Genomic DNA, 21877 nt, shown 5'->3' on the forward strand with positions numbered 1-21877 from the left:
TAGTGGCAGCCAATACATGAGATAAGAGATGAAATTATTGCCTAGACTCCTGAAGTGAGGGTTTACTGGAAAACTTGAAAATACCTCTCATAAAATTCAAAAAATCACACTTATACATGGAAATAATATAGAATGGCTATGGTTTTATTCTCAAGTGATATCAGAAAGAAAGAAATAGAATGCTACCCAATTACAACCTTAGTGCCACCTTTAAATCTCTACAAAACTGAAGAAAATTTTAAATTCAACACCACTAAATCCAGTAGTGTTGTCTTGTGGTACATTGTTGGTGCTTCAGACAAAAGAAGTCTCAGAGATGAATCATAGGCAACACAAAGCTAATGTCTCAAACAAGGCATCCAAAGGTTTCCAAACCTCCTGGACTACTTACAATTATGATGAATACAAAACATAAAAAGTTCCATGCTGGCTCGATCGCGCCCGGAAAAACAAGGATCGTGCTGCTTGTTTAGGTGGAGGGCAAGCTTCGAAAAATATGTTACAGTCCCCTAATCAACACTACCTCAATCTAATAATCTAATCTCTTAAATCTAATAGCCAAAGATAAAGCAATTGATGTCTTGATTATATCTGCCTGGTCTCAAGGATATAACCCAAAGTGTTCCTGATACAGAATACTCCATAGGTATTAAAGTTCAAAATATCACCATCTACAATGTCTACAAACCTCCATAGCAATCCTGGCCTGATCAGATGGACCGACCTTCTCCTCACCCTGCTATCTATGTTGGTGACTTCAATTCCCATCACACCATGTGGGACTATTTCTCTAACAACCGGGATGGTAATAATCTAGCAAACTGGATGGATACATATAATTTGTATTTGAATTATGATGCCAAGCAGGACAGCACTCTTTACTCAGCCAGATTGAACAGAACCTACACCCCAGATCTGTGCATAGTCACTAAAGACTCCAAAGACCACCCTCTTCCATTAACCAGAACCATCCTTAACAGATTCCCTAATAGTCAGCACATCGTCTGTCCTACATTAATAGAGATAGGAACATCAATCCCAGTCATCAGCGGAACACCAATCGTTAGATGGAATCTCTGCAGGTCCAACTGGTCTGCATTTCAGAAACAAATCTAGCAAACCATCATAGCAATTCCACCCACTCCTAATTGCTATCCTAGATTTGTTAAACTACTCAAATCTGCAGCAAAAGCCTCTATCCCTAGAGGCTACAGAAAATAATATATCCCATGTTGGAGTAGAGAAAGTAAGGAACTCCTAGCCAAATATGAGGAAACTGAAGATCCAGCTATTGCTAAGGAGCTCATATCAACCCTGGATAAAAACAGAAAGAAAAAATAGATCTGAACCATCAATGAACTCGATTTCGTCACATCTAGTCGGAAAAGCTGGTCACTTTTGAGAAAATTAGGTGGAGCAGAGCCAACGACACACAAAACAACAGAGATAACTCCTGATCAAATGGCTAACCATTTATTGAAAACCTCCAAGATTCATCCAAGCTCTACCAGGAAAATTGCTGTACAAACTTCCATCAGACAAATCCTGAAGACAGAACCCGAGCTTCCTGAACTCATACAACCAATATCTCAGGAAGAGGTACAAATAGCCTTAAAACTTACCAAGAATGGCAAAGTGCAGGAGTGGATGGTATACTCCCTGAATTCCTAAAACATCTTGGTCAGCATGGCCAAACATGGCTGGCTGCCCTTTTCTCAGAAATCATCATGACTGGTAAATTACCAAAGCTGTGGCAGGAAGTCAAAATAATTGCTATGCCCAAACCAGGGAAAGGTCCAAATGAAGTGAAAAACCTATGACCTATCTACCTGCTTTGCACCACTTTTAAGCTCTTTGAAAGAATTCTCCTTAAAAGAATTTCACCACCCATCGAAAGAGCACTCCCGACTGAACAAGCTGGCTTCAAGCCAGGAAGAAGTTGCTGTGACCAGGTCCTGGCTCTGACAACTCAAATTGAAGCAGGCTTCCAGAAGAAATTTAAATCTGGAGCCACTTTCATTGACCTAACATCTGCTTATGATGCTGTCTGGATCAGGGGCCTCCTCCTAAAACTAGGAAATGTTATAAAGTGTAAAATAACTCTACAACTTTTTGAATCTATTCTCTCTAACAGAAAATCCAGGTCCATACTGGTGGAAAAAAGAGAAGGCCCAGATTCCTTCACAATGGTCTTCCTCAGGGCTTTGTGTTATCCCCTATACTTTTTAACATCTATGTGTGTGACTACCTCATACCAGATTAAGCAAGTATATGTACGTTGGAAACCTGAGGTTGTGGTGCAGAAGTCCTAAGGTCATCTGCACTAGCCCTCGCATTCTCTGCAGCAGAATATTATGCCCCTGTCGGGAAAGAAGTACACATACTAACATTATAGACACCCATCTGAACTCTACCATGTGCACAATTAGTGGGACAGTGAGAAGCACCCCTCTCTCCTGGCTGCCTGTTCTATCTAACATTGCTCCACCACACATACGGAGAAGACAAGCCTCGATTAAGGAATTTAATAAAGCAATGAGCAACCCACTACCCCTACACAAGACTCTCATAAACCCACCTAGTCTTCGCCTCAAATCTAGAAAGCTTCTCTGGTCCATGGATGAACTCTCTTCAGCTGCGCTGCCATCAATATCTGACATATGGAAGAGAATACTGGTCCAACACTCTCCCAACAAACGGCTTCCTGGTAGAAGATCCCTGTGCTCCACAGCCTGGTTTTGATCTTCCTAGGAAGATTTGGTCATCCATAAACAGGATCAGAACTAGTCAGGGCAGATGTGGCTATCTTCTACATAAATAGGGGCTGTCAGATCACCCTTATTGTGATTGTTCTCCCGTGGCTCAGACGATTACTCATATTGTGTATGACTGCCCAAGGCGCCAATTTCACGGTGGTGGCTTACAGGACATCCACAAGGTGATGGATGAGCCCTTGAATTGGCTTTCCAGCCTGGACCTTGACCTGTAGTTGGTATGATGGTGGCAGTGGTTACGGAGGAAACAGAAGATCACAGTCCTGTCTCACAACGAAGACATTATTCTCGTAGTTACTCTCATAGTCCTCGTCATAGTATCAGCAGAACTCCTCCTCATGTTAGAAGATGATACAATGTGAAATGGGCCTCCTCTAATGGATCAAGTTTTCTCAAACAAGACACAACTTCTCTCTACTTAAACCTCTGATACAGCTACTTTTATGTTGTGAGAACACGCAGCCTTGTCATACTTGGTGCAGCAGGACGATAATTGTCCCTGGCTTAATTATGACGAGTTACTTTTGCTTTATATTTAAAAAAAAAAAACGAAAGACTTAGAAAGCAGGTTGTGCCTTTTATGTAATGAACTTTTATACGTTAAGATTTTCATCATTTGTTTCTGGAAATTATGACTGTACTTTTCACTCACCTGTTTTCATGTAGCGATAAGCGTAAATAAAATAAGTACACTGGGGGAAGTTCCTTGGAGAAACTTACCTTACACTGATGAACAGGACACACAATTCTGAAAAAAATAAATAAATAAAAAATAATAATAATAAAACTAACAATTTTGGTAAATCAGGCATCTCTGATCACACTCTAGACCAAGCTGATTGGAAAGAAACTTGTTCTTTACTCTCTCTCTCTTTTGGATCTTCTCACGTCTGAAGACTCGTGACCATCCTGATGATGCTTTGCCATTTCTTTCTACCCTGTGCTCCTCTTATTGCTTGTTCTAGTTTAAGTCCATGATTATTGATATTTGGCCAATTCACTTGTTGGAGGGGGTTTTTCTCTTTTTCGACGCAGTTTACCCTGGATGATTATTTTTCCAGGCAATTGCCTTCCCTTCTACATGTGTCCAAAATATTGCACTGCTCTCTTGTCAGTTATATTAATCAGTCTTGTGTGGATATTCAGTTCTTCTAGGATACTTTTGTTTGTTCGTTTCTCCGTCCAAGATGCTCTTAACAATCTTCTCCAGCACCAGAGCTCAAATGCCTCAATTCTTCTTCTGTCATTGTCCAAGACTCAGAAGCATAGAGAAAGATTGAAATTTGGCATGAACACAAATTTAAGAAAGCCTGTGAAATTTTGATCAACCATCCTAATCTAAATAATCATGGTGGCCTAAAAATCCCAAGCATATGGATGGCACACAATTCAGCACACACAACTCCAGTTTCAAGTTCTCAAAGCAAACCCTTATTTTGAGATGCTAGGCAACAATTTCAACTCTTATGTCATATATTGGCCACAACTAATACCGTTTTGTTTTTTTATTATCTGTTAATGATTTCTAGCCGAATAGATAGGACTTCAGTTTTCATGTAGTAGGTTTTTTCTCTTTTACCAGAGGTCAATGTTAAATTTATCAAATTAGTGTAACTTTTAGTTTATTATATGTACTGTAATGTAGCTTGTCTCCTTGTATACGTATATGTACTCCATATGATGACCATGATATGAAATTTGAAATGTCTAATAATTATCTTGACTTATATAAAACTGAAGTTATTACTTGAACACAGTAACTGTCACCATAATTTTATCATGACCTGCAAATGATGATGTATACAAAACAATCTAGAAGAAAACTTTTGATTAGATAACTAGTAACAAAATATTGTGATGGACTGCCATAACATCTGTCCTTGTTATGTCCTTGGTGTATACACCAGAAAATAGTGATGTGTTAATGTAACATAAACCCTCCCCATCCCATTATAGTTAAGTTGACTACCTGTTATTATGAGAACCTCTTGGTAAAGATCGTGGTCTTGCAGTCTTCCTGAGAGGAGAACGCATCCGATGAAGTGGTGATCTTGATCTTGAACGTGGACGCTTCCCAGAAATATTTACTGGAGCTTTGGGGAGTGGCTTCATGGCAATGGGTTCTGGACTTGAATCGCTTTCAGATGAACTTGCAAATGGCCTTAAAAGAAAATGCAACCATAAAAATTCCTGAAATTTTCTGCAATATATCATAAATTATAAATAGTCATAGTGGCAAAATATAAAATGAGTGATACCAGAAACAAATGCCTAGTTTTTTTTGTTTGTTTTAGAGGCTGTGGAAGCTATTGGTGTGATGTTTGTGCCAAGAAAGGTTGGAGGTAAATGTCAGTCCAAGAAGAGAGAGTTCATTCTGGATTTAGAGAAAGATGTTGAAAGTTTATTTTTCACTTCGTTAGACTATAATAAATTTAGTTTAATCCTTTATCCAAGTGTGAGCAAACAAAGTTTGCACCTGAAAGTATCTTCAGGACTCAGGTAAGGCGGTACAACACTGGGCAACTCGTTGCAAAATGGAGCAAGATAACATCCTCCTATCTTAGTATCTCCCATAATGTAAAACACATCTCCTTGCGGATATGTATAATGTTATGCATTAAGGGAAGGGCCACTACCCAGACTAGTTTCGACCTTTATTGAGGTCTCTTCAGTGGAGATACCAGGCAGAAGTATTATAGTCTAACCAAGTGAAAAATAAACTTTCAACATCTTTCTCTAAATCCAGAGTAATTTAATAAAAAGGAGGCACACCTTTTGACAACTCCTATAGGTAAAGATGATCTCGCTATTGCTTCTGCCTGGTATCTCCACTTCTGGGCGTGGCTCCCACTGAAGAGACCCCAATAAAGGTTGAAACTAGTCTGGGTAGTGGCCCTTCCCTTAATGCATTATATTACACATATCCGCAAGGAGATGTGTTTTGCATTATGGGAGATACTGAGATAGGAGGATGTTAGCTTGCTCCACCTTTGCAACGAGTTTCCCGGTGCTGTACCACCTTACCCCAGTTCTGAAGATACTTTCAGGTGCAAACTTTGTTTGCTCACTTGGATAAAGCATTAAACTAAATTTATTAGAGTTCATTCTGTCTGGTGATGCATGTATTACTGAGGATGAGAGAAGGTGAGCTGAGATCCCTTTTGCGAGAGAAAAGGCAGGACTGCATTTTGATGACATTGAAGGTGACCAGGTCATCCTTATCCCACTGAAAGATGGTATGGAGATGAGAGTTTAAGACTCTGATTGCAGATCTTAATGTAAGGGATGTCAGGGAACCACATGGGTTGTCAAAGAAGTAGGATGAATGGAGAGTGCTATCATTGGCAGAGCTATAGATAGGATCTGTAGTGATTGAGAGTAGATCATTTATGCATAGGAGAAAGAGGGTATGCGATAGAACAGAGCCCTCAGGTACTCTCCCGTGTTGGTGGCAAAGCTCGAAGAAAGGGTGCTCACCATGGCACACAGTGCAACCAGAGAGATAGCTGCCCATGCAGAAAGAGAGGATGGCAGGTAGACCAAAAGAAGACAGTTTGCAAAGCATGATCAAAAATCCTGAAAATGTGAAGGCGACAGTGCACATTTCTGACTGTAGGCACTGGCTATAAAATGTCTGTCACTAAGATGTTTAAGTTATCCAGCAAGGGCTATGCAATTAAAACATTTAGTCCTGGACTTGCTTGCTCTGTGTATACGTGTTTTGAGGATGGCATACTGCTGGAATGGATGGTGGTGTGACTGCTTTATGCAAGTACTTTGCAGTTTGTATAGATTTCCTATAAACAGAAAAGGATGAAACCATTTGGTAGTTATAGCTAGTGTAGACAAGACTTTTCTTTTCTATAGGATGGTGTGTGTGTTTCCTACTTTCAATACCAGCATAGCCCTTTTAAATTTTTAATAATACTGGTTTATCTCCCTCTTAGGTCAATTTCTCATGCTAATTTTAAATGTTTTTAATTTTTTTTCTCCTATCACATAGTTTTTGAGAATTAAATCTATACATTTTTATGATATAAACACTGTTAACAATATCATACATGCAGAATGAGTCAACTAGAATGACTGTCCTAACACCTTCCATTTAAAAGATGAACTTGGTGTTTCCTGTTTCAGACCAAATAGTAATCAGCTAACACAGCATGAGTGTCATTGATAAAACTGTTGTGATAATTCTTATGTTTAATATAAATTGGATGACTGTCTTAATTTCTGGCAACTTAATTCGTTTAATTTTTAAACTAAATATAATGGATCATTATCATCAGAGAAAAAAGATTTACTACAAAACATTCAGAGATATCTTGCATCCCATGTTATGATGTGCTTTGACAAAAAAAAAAGGCTGGTAAAAATAATGTTATACAAAAAAATCTTATCTTAGGATTACAATTAGGATGACTATATAATTTATCATCCAAACTGGGATATCTTAAGAGTAAAGGGAAGAGGGATAAAAATAAAATTATATAATATTTTAAAATATTTATTTATTGAACAACACAATGGTTTTATTATACTGGCGGACATATAAAACAGTCTATGAAAAAACTATTTATTATTATTATTATTATTATTATGTAACACCTCCAGGGAGTCAAAAGACTCACCGAGGGAAGGTACGTACTCTACAACTCTCCGTCTCCTCCAATCGCAACTACTGTCATCATCTAAACCAGTGCTTCCCAAACTTCTGGATGTCAGGGCCCCCTTTGCAAAAATTAAAATATTTCATGGCCCCCCCCTTGAAAAAAAATCGTAACAGAGAGATATATTATTATAATATTTATTGTATTTATATTCAGTACAAAACATACACAGCGAATATTGCAAAAATCAAATGCATATATTACATTTTTTGCCTCTTACTGTTTGGTTCTGAAGACAATGTGGGCTGTTCTGGTAAAATATGAAATACTGTCCTTTTTTTTGAGTCTGTTTCTGCTTCTTCTGAGTGTTCGCGGGAATTTTTTTTAATTTTTTATCAGCTACTTATCCATCTCACAGTTACATTTTTTAACGTAGAATAGATCAAATAATATCACCACTTACCGATACTGGCACATCACAGACTGATAACATGAAATTAGTGAATATTACCTGAATAAAGGAATCCCCGGACCAGGAACATTTTTCTCTTTTGTGACTTTTCTCCCTTTACGGTAATTAAGCCTAACGCGAAACAGACAGCAAAGGGCAGGTTATTAAAACATGCATATAATTGGTGCGGTATTAACAAAAGATCGGGCAACCGAAAGATAAAAGCATAGCTGACAATTGAGTTGAAATGCTAACTCTCTTCAACCAAATTCCATATGTGAAACTGCCATAACATTCATTACATATATATTACTTAGTTTTAACACTTTTACGAATTTTAACACTTTCGGTTGAATTTTATTGCTGCCTTTATTTATTTATTGCCTTGGGAAATCGAACTCACACACATCTAATTAATAACAATAGTTTTTAGTTAGATACTGTGTTGGCCCATGCAATATGGTTTTGTTTCAGTCTATACAGCATAGTTTCTGTATGAGGGGACATGTCATACATTAATTAGTGTATTTTTATCCCAGTTGTCTCTAATTGCACTATTTGTTGAGAAATATATTACACAGACTCCTTATTCACTGGCATAATAAAAGTACTTGTTTTTATTGCCTCTGCAGTATAGTCGCTGTTATGGAGGGTGTGTTGTTTACCACTGCAAGCAAGTTACTATCTCCCCACATGAACTTGCTTAAGCTTTTTTTCATGTGTGAAGAATATGCGAAATTTTTATTGGTAACAGAAAACTAGCTCGGATGACAGTGATAATATAAAACGAATTTTGATATGTATATAAAGTCAATATCAACAGTCCCTGATTACGTACGCGTGACGAAAGGGACAGGAAGATTTGGAGCTTTCCTGGAGAGCATTCGAGCTAAATACAATTAATCAGTGCTTTGAAATGAAACATATGAATATGCAATATTTACTAATATTCATTAAGCACCAAAATATACAGGAAGCAAAGTTTGTGATCCAACACCAATGTGTGAATTTTTCCATTAAAATATAAAAAATAACAAAAAAGAAATAATAAATAATAAAAGTTAAATACGTTTCTTTTAAAATAAAAAAATCTACTTAGTCTTAAAACATTTAAAATTTGTTTTCATTATTTCACAGCCCCCAAGGGAGCCATGGCCCATAGTTTGGGAAGCGCTGATCTAAACCAACAGCATCTATTGCTAACTACCGCCACTAGTATTTTCAGACAATCACAAACATCCATGCCCAATGCGGGATTCGAACCCACAGCCTTTTGGCTGGAGAGCAGACATGCTAACCACTCGGCTAACCAAGCCAGTTTTTCAAAAATAATATTCTTTCTAAAGAAAATAACAATGCACGTCCATGACATGAAAGAAAAATTAAAAAATAACATAAGAAGAATAACTGTTCCTGATAAACATTCACGTACTTTAATCAGTTTATTGGAAGTATGTGTCACTGGCATTTTTCTGAAGAACGTATTTTTTCCATATGACCTTATTATTTTTAATTGTCATAAAATTACCTGCAGTCTTCTTCAAAGTTGCATTTTAAGGCTAATGAATTTCAAAATGTTGACAGTTTCATTTCTCTTCTTTGTAGACCATAATATGTTTAATTGAGAAAATACTCTCTACAGGTGCTGTGGTACTGGTAAACTCAGAGCAGCAAACTGTACTAAATAGAGAATATTTGCAATTTTAATTATTATAAAAAGGTTTAAATATTTCAGCCTAAATAATTTCGGTTCACAAATACTATATTTTTTTCCTCTCTTTAGAGTGCCTATCTTCAACAAATAATTTTAGAAGACAAAACATCAAATGAGCTGTCTCTATTTATGATTTGATTCTTTTGAATTATCTCATCAAATTTAGATACTACAAAATCAGAACTTTTCAATTTCATTCTATTCCGGTACAGAATATAAAATTTTCCAATTAAAATAAAAGCTCCATCAAAAGATTCATCCCACCAGCCAAGACATGCCAAAGTGCAATTAAATTTCAAAATTAAATCTTGCACACTGTTTGAACTCTAATTATTTAATTTGTTCAGTTCTTCCCCTGCTTTTGTAGGAACAAATTTCATGCCTTCCTGCTCGCAATCCTCATTTTCAATCATTGAAATTTGCTAAAAGCTTCAAATACTGAAGTCCTTCAGAGCTCCACTCACTGAATACTTTGATCAAGATTTCCAACTGATTTCTAACTAAACGCAACCAAAATTTAGAGGTACTGTTTAAAAAAAAGTGCATTGTTGGACACTTAGTTGATTTACCAAGTAGATTCTTCAAAGACTCAAACATTTCTAAAATCCAGTTGATGATGGACAACAAAGATAGAAAGCAACTCCTGAAGTATTTTTTTGAAATGAATATCAGCTTCGTCACAAAAATTTGCAAATTTTGACAACAACAGCTTCTATCTTAATTGGTAGAATACCAGAACTTGTTTGGACACAATTATGAATTATGTGACCACAATAATTCCAAGTACATTTCTGTTCCATAACTTTCTTAATTTAATAAGAACATTGTTTTTACCAAGACACTGTACTCCACCAAAATTTGTATTCATATCACTGCAAAAACAATTTTATCTTCAATTGAACTTTTTAACTGAATCTACAAATAGCATTCACAATAATATTTCACTTTCAACAGAATGAACTTCCAAAAGTCTTACTTTGATGCCATGAATTTGATGAAAAAATTGAATGATCAATGGAATTACCCTAACCGATTTTCTACTGGAAGTGCTAACATACATATAAAATTGACCTCATTTAACTGTTAGCAAAGTTCTTCTACTAATGGAGTTAACACCAGAGCGATATTCTTAAAATAACTAAAGTTTTGAAGTAGATGCTTCTTCAGAAAATTGGTGTCTTCTCGTTTTCATGTGGTCAGTGATATTTCTACCCCCCCCCCCCCACCAGGATGGCTGGTTAATGTTGACAAACAATTTGTGTAAGTTACATGCTCATCAACTTTCTTGAAAAACAGAAATTTGATACTTAATTTTTCATTAAACATGCACTTTCATTTTTTTTTAGCTCATTTCTTCTGAAGGGTTCATTGCAATAAAAATGTTACCAAACAATAAAATAAACAAATAGTTTTAGATTTACACCATACAATAAAGGACAAAACCACAAGATTGCTCAAACTTCTCTATACGTTCTACAGTAGGACTATTCAGTCTATTTCTCATGCATCTAAACATAATTTCCAATGTTTTCCAATGATGCTGCTGATTGGTGGCCTGGAAGTCTCGTGTATCTCACTGGTTGCAACACAATGCACACTTGGTGTATCAAATACTTCTCCCACCATCCTTGCCTAAATGACTTAGCTGTCCCTAGCTGCTTGTTTCCAAGCTCACTTAGCTTTATCAGCAAGAGCTCTGCATGCTATCTTTAAAAAGAAGATTTAGTTACTTTGCACCAGGAAAAAAAAGTTTGGGAAAAAAGAAGATAGCATTAATTTTGCCAGTTATTGTTATCAAAATGCGACTGTTCCAAAGTGATCACAATAAGCGGCATCTACTGTACTATAAATTAAAGACGCAAAGATATTATATTCTTGGTTTCATCCTTTATCCAAATTTGAGCAAACAAAGTTTGCACATGAAGTAACTTCATGACTGGACTACTTGTATATAGAAGCTACTGACTTCACATAATTGCCTTAGTATCCTATAATGCAAAGCACATATGGAAATATGACTTCTGCATTACTTCGAACCTTGGTATCACTTTTGGATCTTTTGGCCATTGTTTCCACTTTAGTATCATCACCTATGGCTCTGGCTCCCACTGACGAGACCTCAATAAAGGGAAAAACTGGTCTGGATACTGGCCCCTCCCATAATGCATAGCATCATACTTATCCTTGTATGATACCATGCATTATGCCATCATACAATGATATGATTCTTGTATGATGCCATAATGAATCCAACTGTAAGCAAACAAAGTTCGCACCTGAAGTATCTTCAGGACTGAGGCAATTCATGGTAAAGGTGGACAAAGCTCTCATCACCCCCTTGTCTTAGTATCTCCCATAATGCAAAGCACATGTCCATAAGGATAAGTATAATAAATTTAGTTTAATCCTTGATCCAAGTGTAAACAAACAAAGTTTGCAATTGAAGTATCTTCAGGATTGAGGCAATTCATGGTAAAGGTGGACCAAGCACTCATCACATCCTTTGTCTTAGTATCTCCCATAATGCAAAGCACATGTCCATAAGGATCATCATCATCAAATTCCTGCCATGTACCCTCAAGGGGTGTACAGGATATGATAGTACTACATGAAAAAATTTACATTATTACTAACTTCCTATCTACAATTTTCCTCCAAATCAGTCTGTTACTTGTCAAGACTCCAACATTATCAGATCTTATATTTCCATCATCTAAGGCACTTTGTACCGTATCAATCCACCTACATCTTGGTCTTCCTCTGGGTCGTTTTGCTGCCAACCTGGCAGAGAACACTTGTTTTGCTAATCTTTCTGCACCCATTCTGTTTAAGTGACCACACCACCTAAGATTAGCTCTGCTAACGCATTCCTGAATGCTGACAATTTCAAGTTCTTTCCTAATATCCTCGTTTTTAATATGATATTGCCATTGATGCCATCTATTCACGCCTCTAATCTTTCTCAGGTCTATCATATCTGCAGTTTCTAGTCTTTGGTCAAGTGTTTTACTTCTGACCCAGCTCTCAGATCCATAAGTTAAAACTGGTTTGAACACTGTCTTGTATACAGCTAATTTAGTGTTCCGACTAATTTCTCTCTTATTCCATATGAATTTATTCAATTGACTTCCCACCATACCAGCTTTGCTGATTCTGTTGTCTATTTCTATATTTAATTTAAGATCTTCAGTAAAAATCATGCCTAATTAGCTGAAATGTTTTACTTGTTCCACAGGGTCTCCATTCACAACACATGATATTTTCAACGATTCTGCCTATTTTCATTGTCTTTGTCTTTTTATTGCTGACCTTCATACCTGGTAACAGAAAACTAGCTCGGATGACAGTGATAATATAAAACGAATTTTGATATGTATATAAAGTCAATATCAACAGTCCCTGATTACGTACGCGTGACGAAAGGGACAGGAAGATTTGGAGCTTCCCTGGAGAGCATTCGAAGAAAATACAATTAACCACTGCTTTGAAATGAAACATTCATTAAGCGCCGAAATACGCAGGAAGCAAAGTTTGTGAACCAACACCAATGTGTGAATTTTTCCATTAAAATATAAAAAAACAAAAAAAATTAATAAATAATAAAAGTTAAACACGTTTCTTTTAAAATAAAAAAATCTACTTAGTCTTAAAACATTTTAAATTTGTTTTCATTATTTCACGGCCCCACTTAGCAAAACCTACGGCTCCCAAGGTGGCCACAGCCCACAGTTTGAGAAGCGCTGCTCTACTCCAATCATCAGGAATTCGTCCCTCTGTCCAGGCTTTCTGAACTATGCAGTGCAGCCACTGTAAGACTCTTATACCACCGTACTTCAGCATTTCTGGTCGAATATCATCTACTCCTACTGCCTTTCCACATTTCAAGCCTTTGATGGCTTTTTCTACTTCAAGTATGGATATGTATTCCAGACTGCATGCCCGGTCAGTGTTTTTTACCATGCTGTCATCACTGCTTGTTTCATTTAGCAGTTTTTCAAAGTAATTACTCCATACTTGAAGAATATCTTTTTCTCCTGTTTTCATGTCACCTTTATCATCTCTAACTCCTTTTACAGCACTCTTTCCTCCATTCCTAACCTTCTTCAACAACCTCCAGAATATTTTGCCACCTTCTTGATATTTATTTTCTATATTCTTGCCAAAGTCTTCCCATGACTTTTGTTTAGCTAGTTTTACACAGTGTTTTGCATTCTTGCATTTGTCTCTGTATTCTCTAAGAGCACAAGCCGACTTATTTCCCAGGAACTTTTGATATGCTTTCTTCTTTTCCTTCACTGCTCTCTTTAACTTCCTGTGTCCACCATGGAGTTCTAATTTTTCTATCCTTGCAGACAACTTCACCACATGCTTCTCTAGCTGAATCAATCAGGGCTTTCTTCAAGGTTTGCCAGTGAATCTCCAAGGTTTGATTCCTGTTCTCAAACTCCTTCATTTTTTCTTCAATAATCTTTGTGTATTTTAGTCTTCAGTTCACATCTGAGAGCTGCTCAACTTTTATTCGCTTTAAAACTTTTTTACATGTTATTCTTTTCAATATAAAATTCAATTTTATCCTGCTCAAGACTAAATAGTGATCATTTCCAATTTCCAATCCTCTGTACACTCTGGTGTCCTGCACCAGGGAACATTGTCAATGAGACTTTTCTTATTCCTTGCCTCTTCTCTCCATGTGAATTTGTGCACATTTTTATTATGGAACATGGTGTTAGTAATAACTAGTCCATGTCCTGAGCAGAAATCCAATAGATATTTGCCATTATTATTAGCTTTGCTCTTTTCTCCAAATTTTCCCAAAATATTTTTGTATATCTCACAATCATTTCCTACTCTGCTATTTAGATCCCCAACAAGGACCTTTATGTAAGTGTAAGCAAACAAAGTTTGCACCTGAAGTATCTTCAGGACTGAGGTAACTCATGGTAAAGGTGGACAAGCTCTCATCACCAATTGTCTTAGTATCTCCCATAATGCAAAGCACATCTCCTTGCAGAGATGTATAATGCTATGCATTAATGGAAGGGCTACTACCCAGACTGGTTTCGACCTTTACTGAATGCTCAAGTACAGGTCAAACTCCAAAAACTCCGTGTTGTTCCCCTCAGTAACAGGCTCTATCCCATGGCAGGCTCACCCCACTACTGAGCAGAGCTGCTCATTTGCTCGTATGTCATCTGAGGGGCGACAGCAGTACCTCAGTTAACTTCATGGGCTACAGCATTGAGGTCTTGTCAGTTGGAGCCAGACCCAGAGGTGGTGATACTAAGGTGGAAGCAATGGAGAAGTCATATTTACCTATACGAGTTGCAAAACAGGTGTCTCACCTTATTAATAAATTATTCTGGATTTAGAGAAAGATGTTGAAAGTTTTTTCTTTTCTTTTTTTCTTTCGCTTGGTTAGACTATAATAAATTTAGTTTAATCCTTTATCCAAGTGTAAGCAAACAAAGTTTGCACCTGAAGTATCTTCAGGATTGAGGCAACTTGGGGTAAAGAAAGCTCTCATCACTCCTTGTCTTTGTATCTCCCATAATGCTTTGCATTATGGGGTATAGCCTGAAGATACTTACCCGAAGACTATGGAAGACAGCCTGAAGATGCTTCGGGCACAAACTTTGTTTGTTTACACTTGGATAAAGGATTACACTAAATTTGTTATAGTCCAACCAAGTGGAAGAAAAAAAAGCTTTCAACATCTTTCTCTAAATCCAGAGTAATTTAATAATAAGATGGTACACCTTTTGGCAACTCGTATAGGTAAATATGACTTCTCCATTGATTCCATCTTAGTATCACCACCTCTGGGTCTGGCTCCCACTGATGAGACCCCAATAAAGGTCGAAACCAGTCTGGGTAGTGGCCCTTCCCTTAATGCAGAGCATTGTACATGTCCGCAAGGAGATGTGCTTTGCATTATGGAAGATACTAAGACAAGGAGTGATAAGAACTTGGTCCACCTTTACCACAAGTTGCCTCAGTCCTGAAGATACTTCAGATGCAAACTTTGTTTGCTAACACTTAGATAAAGGATTAAACTAAATTTATTATACTTATCCTTATGGACATGTGCTTTGCATTATGAGATACTAAGGCAACTGATGTGAAGTCATTAGCCTATATATACAAGTAGCCCAGTTGTGAAGTTACTTCACGTGCAAACTTTGTTTGCTTATACTTGGATAAAGAATGAAACCAAGAATATAATTTCTTGGCATCTTTAATTTTTAAAAAGATTAATCAAATGCTATATCTGGTCAAGCCTTCTCTACAATAGTGAAACTCAGACTCTAAATAAAGAAGCAGAGAAAAAAAATTAAAAGTTTTTGAAATGTGGACCATCAGAAGAATATTGAAAATATCATGGACAGAGAATATTAAAAACGAAGATGCTTTAAAGAAAGCAAAAATGAAAATCATTAAAGAACGAAAACAGAAGGTATTCAGAAATTATTATGAGAAGGGAAACTGTATGGAAAAAAGGAGAGGCAGACCCAGGAGAATGTGATTTGAAGACATTAAGGACTGGACTGGCTTAAATTACCATAAATCAGTGCTTCCCAAACTTCTGGATGTCAGGGCCCCCTTTGCAAAAATTAAAATATTTCACCCACCCCTCGAAAAAATTGTAATAGAGATATATTATTATAATATTTATTGTATTTATATTCAATACAACACACACACACACGCACACCGAATATTGCAAAAATCAAATGCATATATTACATTTTTTGCCTCTTACCGTTTGGTTCTGAAGACGATGCGGGCTGTTCTGGTAAAATATGAAATACTGTCTTTTTTTTTTTTTTTTTTTTTGAGTCTGTTTCTGCTTCTGATTATTAGCGGATTTTTTTTTTTTTTTTTTTTTTTTTTTATCAGCCACTTATCCATCTCAGGGTTAAATTTTTTTAACGCAGAATAGATCATATAATATCACCACTTACCGATACTGGCACACCACAGACTGATAACATGAAATTAGTGAATATTACCTGAATAAGGGAATCCCCGGACCAGGAACATTTTTCTCTTTTGTGACTTTTCTACCTTTACGGTAATTAAGCCTAACGCGAAACAGACAGCAAAGGGAGGTTATTAACCTCCCAACCGGCCGGTGTGGATGAAATATTCAACACTCTCTAGCTTTTTTCATGGATCAAAACTTCGTCGGCATTCTACCTTTTATCGTGCCATTACCTTCCTCCGCCGTTAATCTCGTTACGGCTATTCTATAGCCATTAGTGGATTAACTGTTGCTGAGTGACCTTTGTGTGTCCCCCCCCCCAGTCTTTACGTCTATTGTGTTGCTTAGAATTTCATTTACTGTGCTAAGTTATTTGACCTTTCTTGCCTCTAAAATGATTTATTGTGTCTCTTCCCAAAAATTGAAACGAATTTCACGTGCGAAAAAAATCAATCCTGAAATGACCACTGATCAGCTTTTGCAATGAATCTATTTAGTGATAGTAAATTTGGTGTATTTTATTCTACAAATCAGTGCACTGGAAGAGTTGCTGATAGTTCTTTCACTTTACGTATAATAGTTGAATAATTTTTTTTCGAATTTTAAAATTTTCAAATGTTTGCTTTGAAAATATGTCAAATATTTATATTTTTAAATAATATTTATTGAAATAAATATGTCCTTTTTCTTTCGTTTCCAGCGAAATAGCATTATATGGATCATCACATTTCAGATTTAGAAACGATTTTTTGTTATTCATAAAGACAAAATAAAAAAAAAAATGTTAAAATGCTAAATTGCATTACTCGGTTTCCGATCGTGTCTTTTTGGTATCAAAAATTTACATCCAATGATATTTTAGCAGTGATTCTTCGCCTTCATCATTTATTTATTTATTTGTATTATGCACATTACGATAATATCTAGTGCATAAGCTTGTAGATATGTTGAAAATATAATGTGAAAAATATCATAGACGGAATGATTCAACATTTTTGCTCATTTTGAAGATTTTCTAATGCTTCCCCCCCCCCCCTTATTCTTTCCTGGAACTGAATTGCATAACTACTCTAAATTTCTACACAGGTTTGAAAGCTTTTCTAGACAGCATTCAAAATCAATTACTTCATTTTATCATTTTGACAAAAGATATACAGCAATCAGATTGTATTGTGAAGCTAATAATTCTGTTCTATTTATTTGCAATCTAAAACCAGCTGTTCTACTGTCCGCTGAAATGATGTGAAATTTTAGAAATGATATGCTATATTTTCACCATGCAAAATTGTTTATATGCATACCACACAAAAGAAAGTTCAGTAGTATGTTTTTCTTTTAAAAAAATCTAAATATTACTTCTTCTGCTGCTGGAAGCTATTTCTGAAATAATCTACGTCTTCTAAATAATTGGTAATATCCTCTTAGCTGCAGGAAAAGTTGAAGGCTTATTACTCTCAGTGCTATTGAGAAGAAAGGGGAGAACACTAAAGTGCCCCAGGCTGTAGTGCAGAATATGTCAAGAATGTCTTGTTTCCTTTTCGATTGTTGATTACCTATATCCTAACAGAAATACTGATATTTCGTTTACATGCTTATACATTATTTATGCCAAAATAATTGCTTAATTTATAATGATCAGTTTCACTTTTATCAAAAATTAGAAATTAAATCATACAATTATCTTGAAAAAGAGGATTTGAATTATTTTCAAAGAAAAGGTGCATATGTGTTTCGTAATCTTCTTTTTTTTGGGGGGGCGGGGGTATAGACCTAAGCAATCTGCGGATATTTCAGATAATTTGTTTCATAAATCGTTCGCAAGACAGCTGTTACAAACGTAAATCACTTGGGGAACATACCCATTCATTTTAGTGTAAAATAGTAGCAAAGGTTCAGTTACTTTAGATATCTAATCTAGAAGAAAATGTTATGTCTGCTGAGATTAGAATCATACGTGAATAATTTTTCTGACATGATTTCTCTATTTGTTATAATGTAACCAATTTCCAGATTTTTTTCCCTCCTGCAGACTTCATGTTATATGCAGTGATTTCTTCTTTGTACAAGAAAAAAAATCAGATAACAGGAGAAAAATATGTAGTATTTTCTTTTCCACTGGCTGAATTTACAATGTTCTTTCTTTGTGTTTTGAAGAGAAAGTGCAAATGACTTTTTTCTTACTATTTTTGCCATTATAACATCTCATATAATTATAAGAGTGACATTTTACCGTTTTTCTCCCACACGAGAAACAGAAATAAGGTGGTAATAATATTGTTGATTCTGCCAAACTTCATTGTAGCAGAAATTTTTATTACAAAACTTTGTAATATATATATATATATCTCCGAAACAAGAAATTTGGAACCCATATCACATCAATGTTGAGTGTTGGCAAGGTGAAAATGTTCCCGTTATTATTTATATATTTCATTTATTAACTAGGGGGGGCTATGCCCAACCCCCCGTGTTCCGGTATGGTAGACTAGTTCTCCTTCAATTGTGATAACTCAAAAGGGGGTTCCGCCCCTGAATTCTGATGACTCGACACTCAGGGTAGCCCCTGAGTTTCAAAACGTTTCGATAAACATGACATAAAAAGGCTTATCATTTTATATATATAAAATCTACCCTATATATATATATATATATATATATATATATATATATATATAGGGTAGATTTTATTTCATTATTTTTTATTGTTTTGATGAAATACTTTACCTGGAATACTCTTTCCAGTTTAAATAATATATTTTATATTATTATAAAATATTATAAAATAATATAAAACGAGTTTTGATATGTATATAAAGTCAATATCAACAGTCCCTGATTACGAACACGTGACGAAAGGGACAGGAAGATTTGGAGCTTCCTTGGAGAGCATTCGAAGTAAATACAACTAACCACTGCTTTGAAATGAAACATAAATAAGCAATATTTACTAATATTCATTAAGCACCGAAATACTCAGGAAGCAAAGTTTGTGAACCAACACCGATGTGTGAATTTTTCCATTAAAATATAAAAAATAAAAAAGAAATAATAAATAATCAAAGTTAAATACGTTTCTTTTAAAATAAAAAAATCTACTTAGTCTTAAAACATTTTAAAGTTGTTTTCATTATTTCACGGCCCCCCTCAACAAAACCTATGGCCCCCAAGGGGGCCGCGGCCCACAGTTTGGGAAGCACTGCCATAAATGTTCCAGAGCAGTAAATGAAAGAAAAAGTTCCATGCATGGTTGCCAACCTCCTTCCAGGTGATGACATTTGAAGAAGTAAATTAATTGCCATCTTCACTAAAAATTGTGCCTAAATAGATGAAATGTTTGTTCCCTATGTCCATCAAATTGTCTGCCATGTGCCACAGCAGTTATAACTTTTGCCCAACACTACTCCCACACCTATCATACCAAGATGGCTCTATTGCATCACCCACAAAAATTTCTAATTCAGCTAATTGCCTGGTTTTTCACACTTTGCCTTCTATGCACACATAACTGACCATGATAAATGCCCCAAACCATTCTAGATGCCCAATGATCCCCCCCCCCACCATCCTTTTGCCAGAAAGAGATCAGAAAAATATTGTACAAATTAGACACACCCGACATTTATGGTATTCCTATAAATGTCCTGAAGGCTTGCACACCAGAGCTGACCACTATCCTATTGTTGGATTCTGAAATAAGAGAAATTAAAGTTATTGATGTTTCTTTCAGAATCCAACATAATCTTCCATATCTTAAGCAAGACTTGTAAATATTGTTTATCTCTTGCTTAAACTGTATTACTCATATAATTGCCCTGTATTTTGTTTATTACTAAATGATGGCGTGATCTTGTGTGATTATAATATTTTTTTTATTTTTCATTACTGTATGAAAAGGTATAATCTTATGTAATGCTTTTGTTTATGTTTTGTTTTTTGTTTTGGTTGCTGTCATGGAGATAGAGTTAAAAATAGATAGCGGGAGTTTAGAACGCGAGCTATGGTATTTGACAGGAGAAAGAATTAATATGAGTTGAAGTGTGAGAACTGATTTTGGAGGAAGAATGTAAGTATATAAGCGGAAAGCGAAAGTAAACAAGAGTACTCAGGGCAGAACCACTCACGACAGCACAGAGAAGAGGGAGGGAGAAGCATTCACGGCAGTGCAGTAAAGGTGGGAAGGAGGGAGCACTCATTGCAGCATGGAATAAAATAAGGGGCTGCAGTATCCGCGATTGTAATGCTGCAATTAAATTAAGAAGGAATTGGGAAATGAGTTTATAGGCAGCACGGAGTAAAGTAAGAGGCTGCAGTAATAGAAATTAAAGTGCTCTAATAGGATTAGTAAAGGACCAGGAGATGAATAGGCAATTCAGAATAATTCCTCTGAGTTCTAGAATTACTTTGTATTCCAAAGTCATTTTAAAGAAGGATTATGCAAAGCTGATTTGGTTATATAGAAGTATACATGGAATAAGTATTCTGCCTTATTGCAAGTGCATCAAGATTTGTGAAGCACGATGATTAATAATTCAGTTATCATTGAGAAGATTTCTTTTGAATATTGTTGCTTATTCAAACATATATATTCACTTATCACTTCAGAGTGATAAGTGAATATAGTTTTAAAGTGTGCCTACTGTGAATCTGATGTACAATGGATTTAACCCAGTAAGAACAATCCTATTTTATTGTATTTCTGAGTGAAGATGTAAGAGTTGACTCCTCCTCCTGTTGTATCCCTACATTAACTGTGGCGTAATGCTGAGATTTGCCGAAGTTAGAAGTTTAAAAGTATTTCCCCTTGAAGTAATAACTACTGCCATTAATGAATTTAGAGTTTGCTAACTGAGTGATAATAAGTGAAGATATGAGTTAGCTCCTCATGTTGTATCCCAACATTAACTGTGGCGTTTTGCTGAGATTAGCCGTAGTTAGAAGCTTGAAAGTGCCCCCCCCCCCTGAAGTGTGAACTGCCTCATAACAGAAATTAAGTGTTAGCTCCGTTTGTTATATCCCAACATTAGCTGTGGCGTTTTGCTGAGATTTGCCAAAGTTAGAAGCTTGAAAGTATTTCCCCTTGAAGTGTGAACTGCCTCATGACAGAATCATGAGGCAGTTCATTTATCACTTAATCGCTGATTAAGTGATAAATTAAAGAATACAACTGAGTGATAACAGTAAGAATATATACTGAGAGGTTCTGTAATATTGAACTATGTGAACAATTTCATTATTACAGAACCTCTCAGTATATATTCTTACTGTTATCACTCAGTTGTATTCTTTAATTTATAACATTTGCATAGATTTAATGACTGAATGTCTAATGTCTAAATCTATGCAAAT

The 21877-nt window shown here is 35.9% G+C and overlaps 1 protein-coding gene across 3 annotated transcripts in view; it reads right to left on the reverse strand.

Moving 5' to 3' along the window:
- Positions 1–21877, reverse strand: part of LOC150107043 (uncharacterized) — a 312429-nt gene that overhangs the window by 201131 nt on the left and 89421 nt on the right. For all 3 annotated transcript variants that reach the window (XM_090393400.1, XM_090393401.1, XM_090393399.1), the window contains exon 3: positions 4744–4935. In XM_090393400.1, the coding sequence (XP_090249526.1) occupies positions 4744–4935 (192 nt within the window). The remainder of the gene's footprint in view (positions 1–4743; positions 4936–21877) is intronic.

The sequence above is a fragment of the Typopeltis vanoorti genome, chromosome 5 (assembly GCF_054136105.1).
Source record: "Typopeltis vanoorti isolate ZY-2024b chromosome 5, IOZ_Tvanoo_1.0, whole genome shotgun sequence".
NCBI lineage: Eukaryota > Metazoa > Arthropoda > Arachnida > Uropygi > Thelyphonidae > Typopeltis > Typopeltis vanoorti.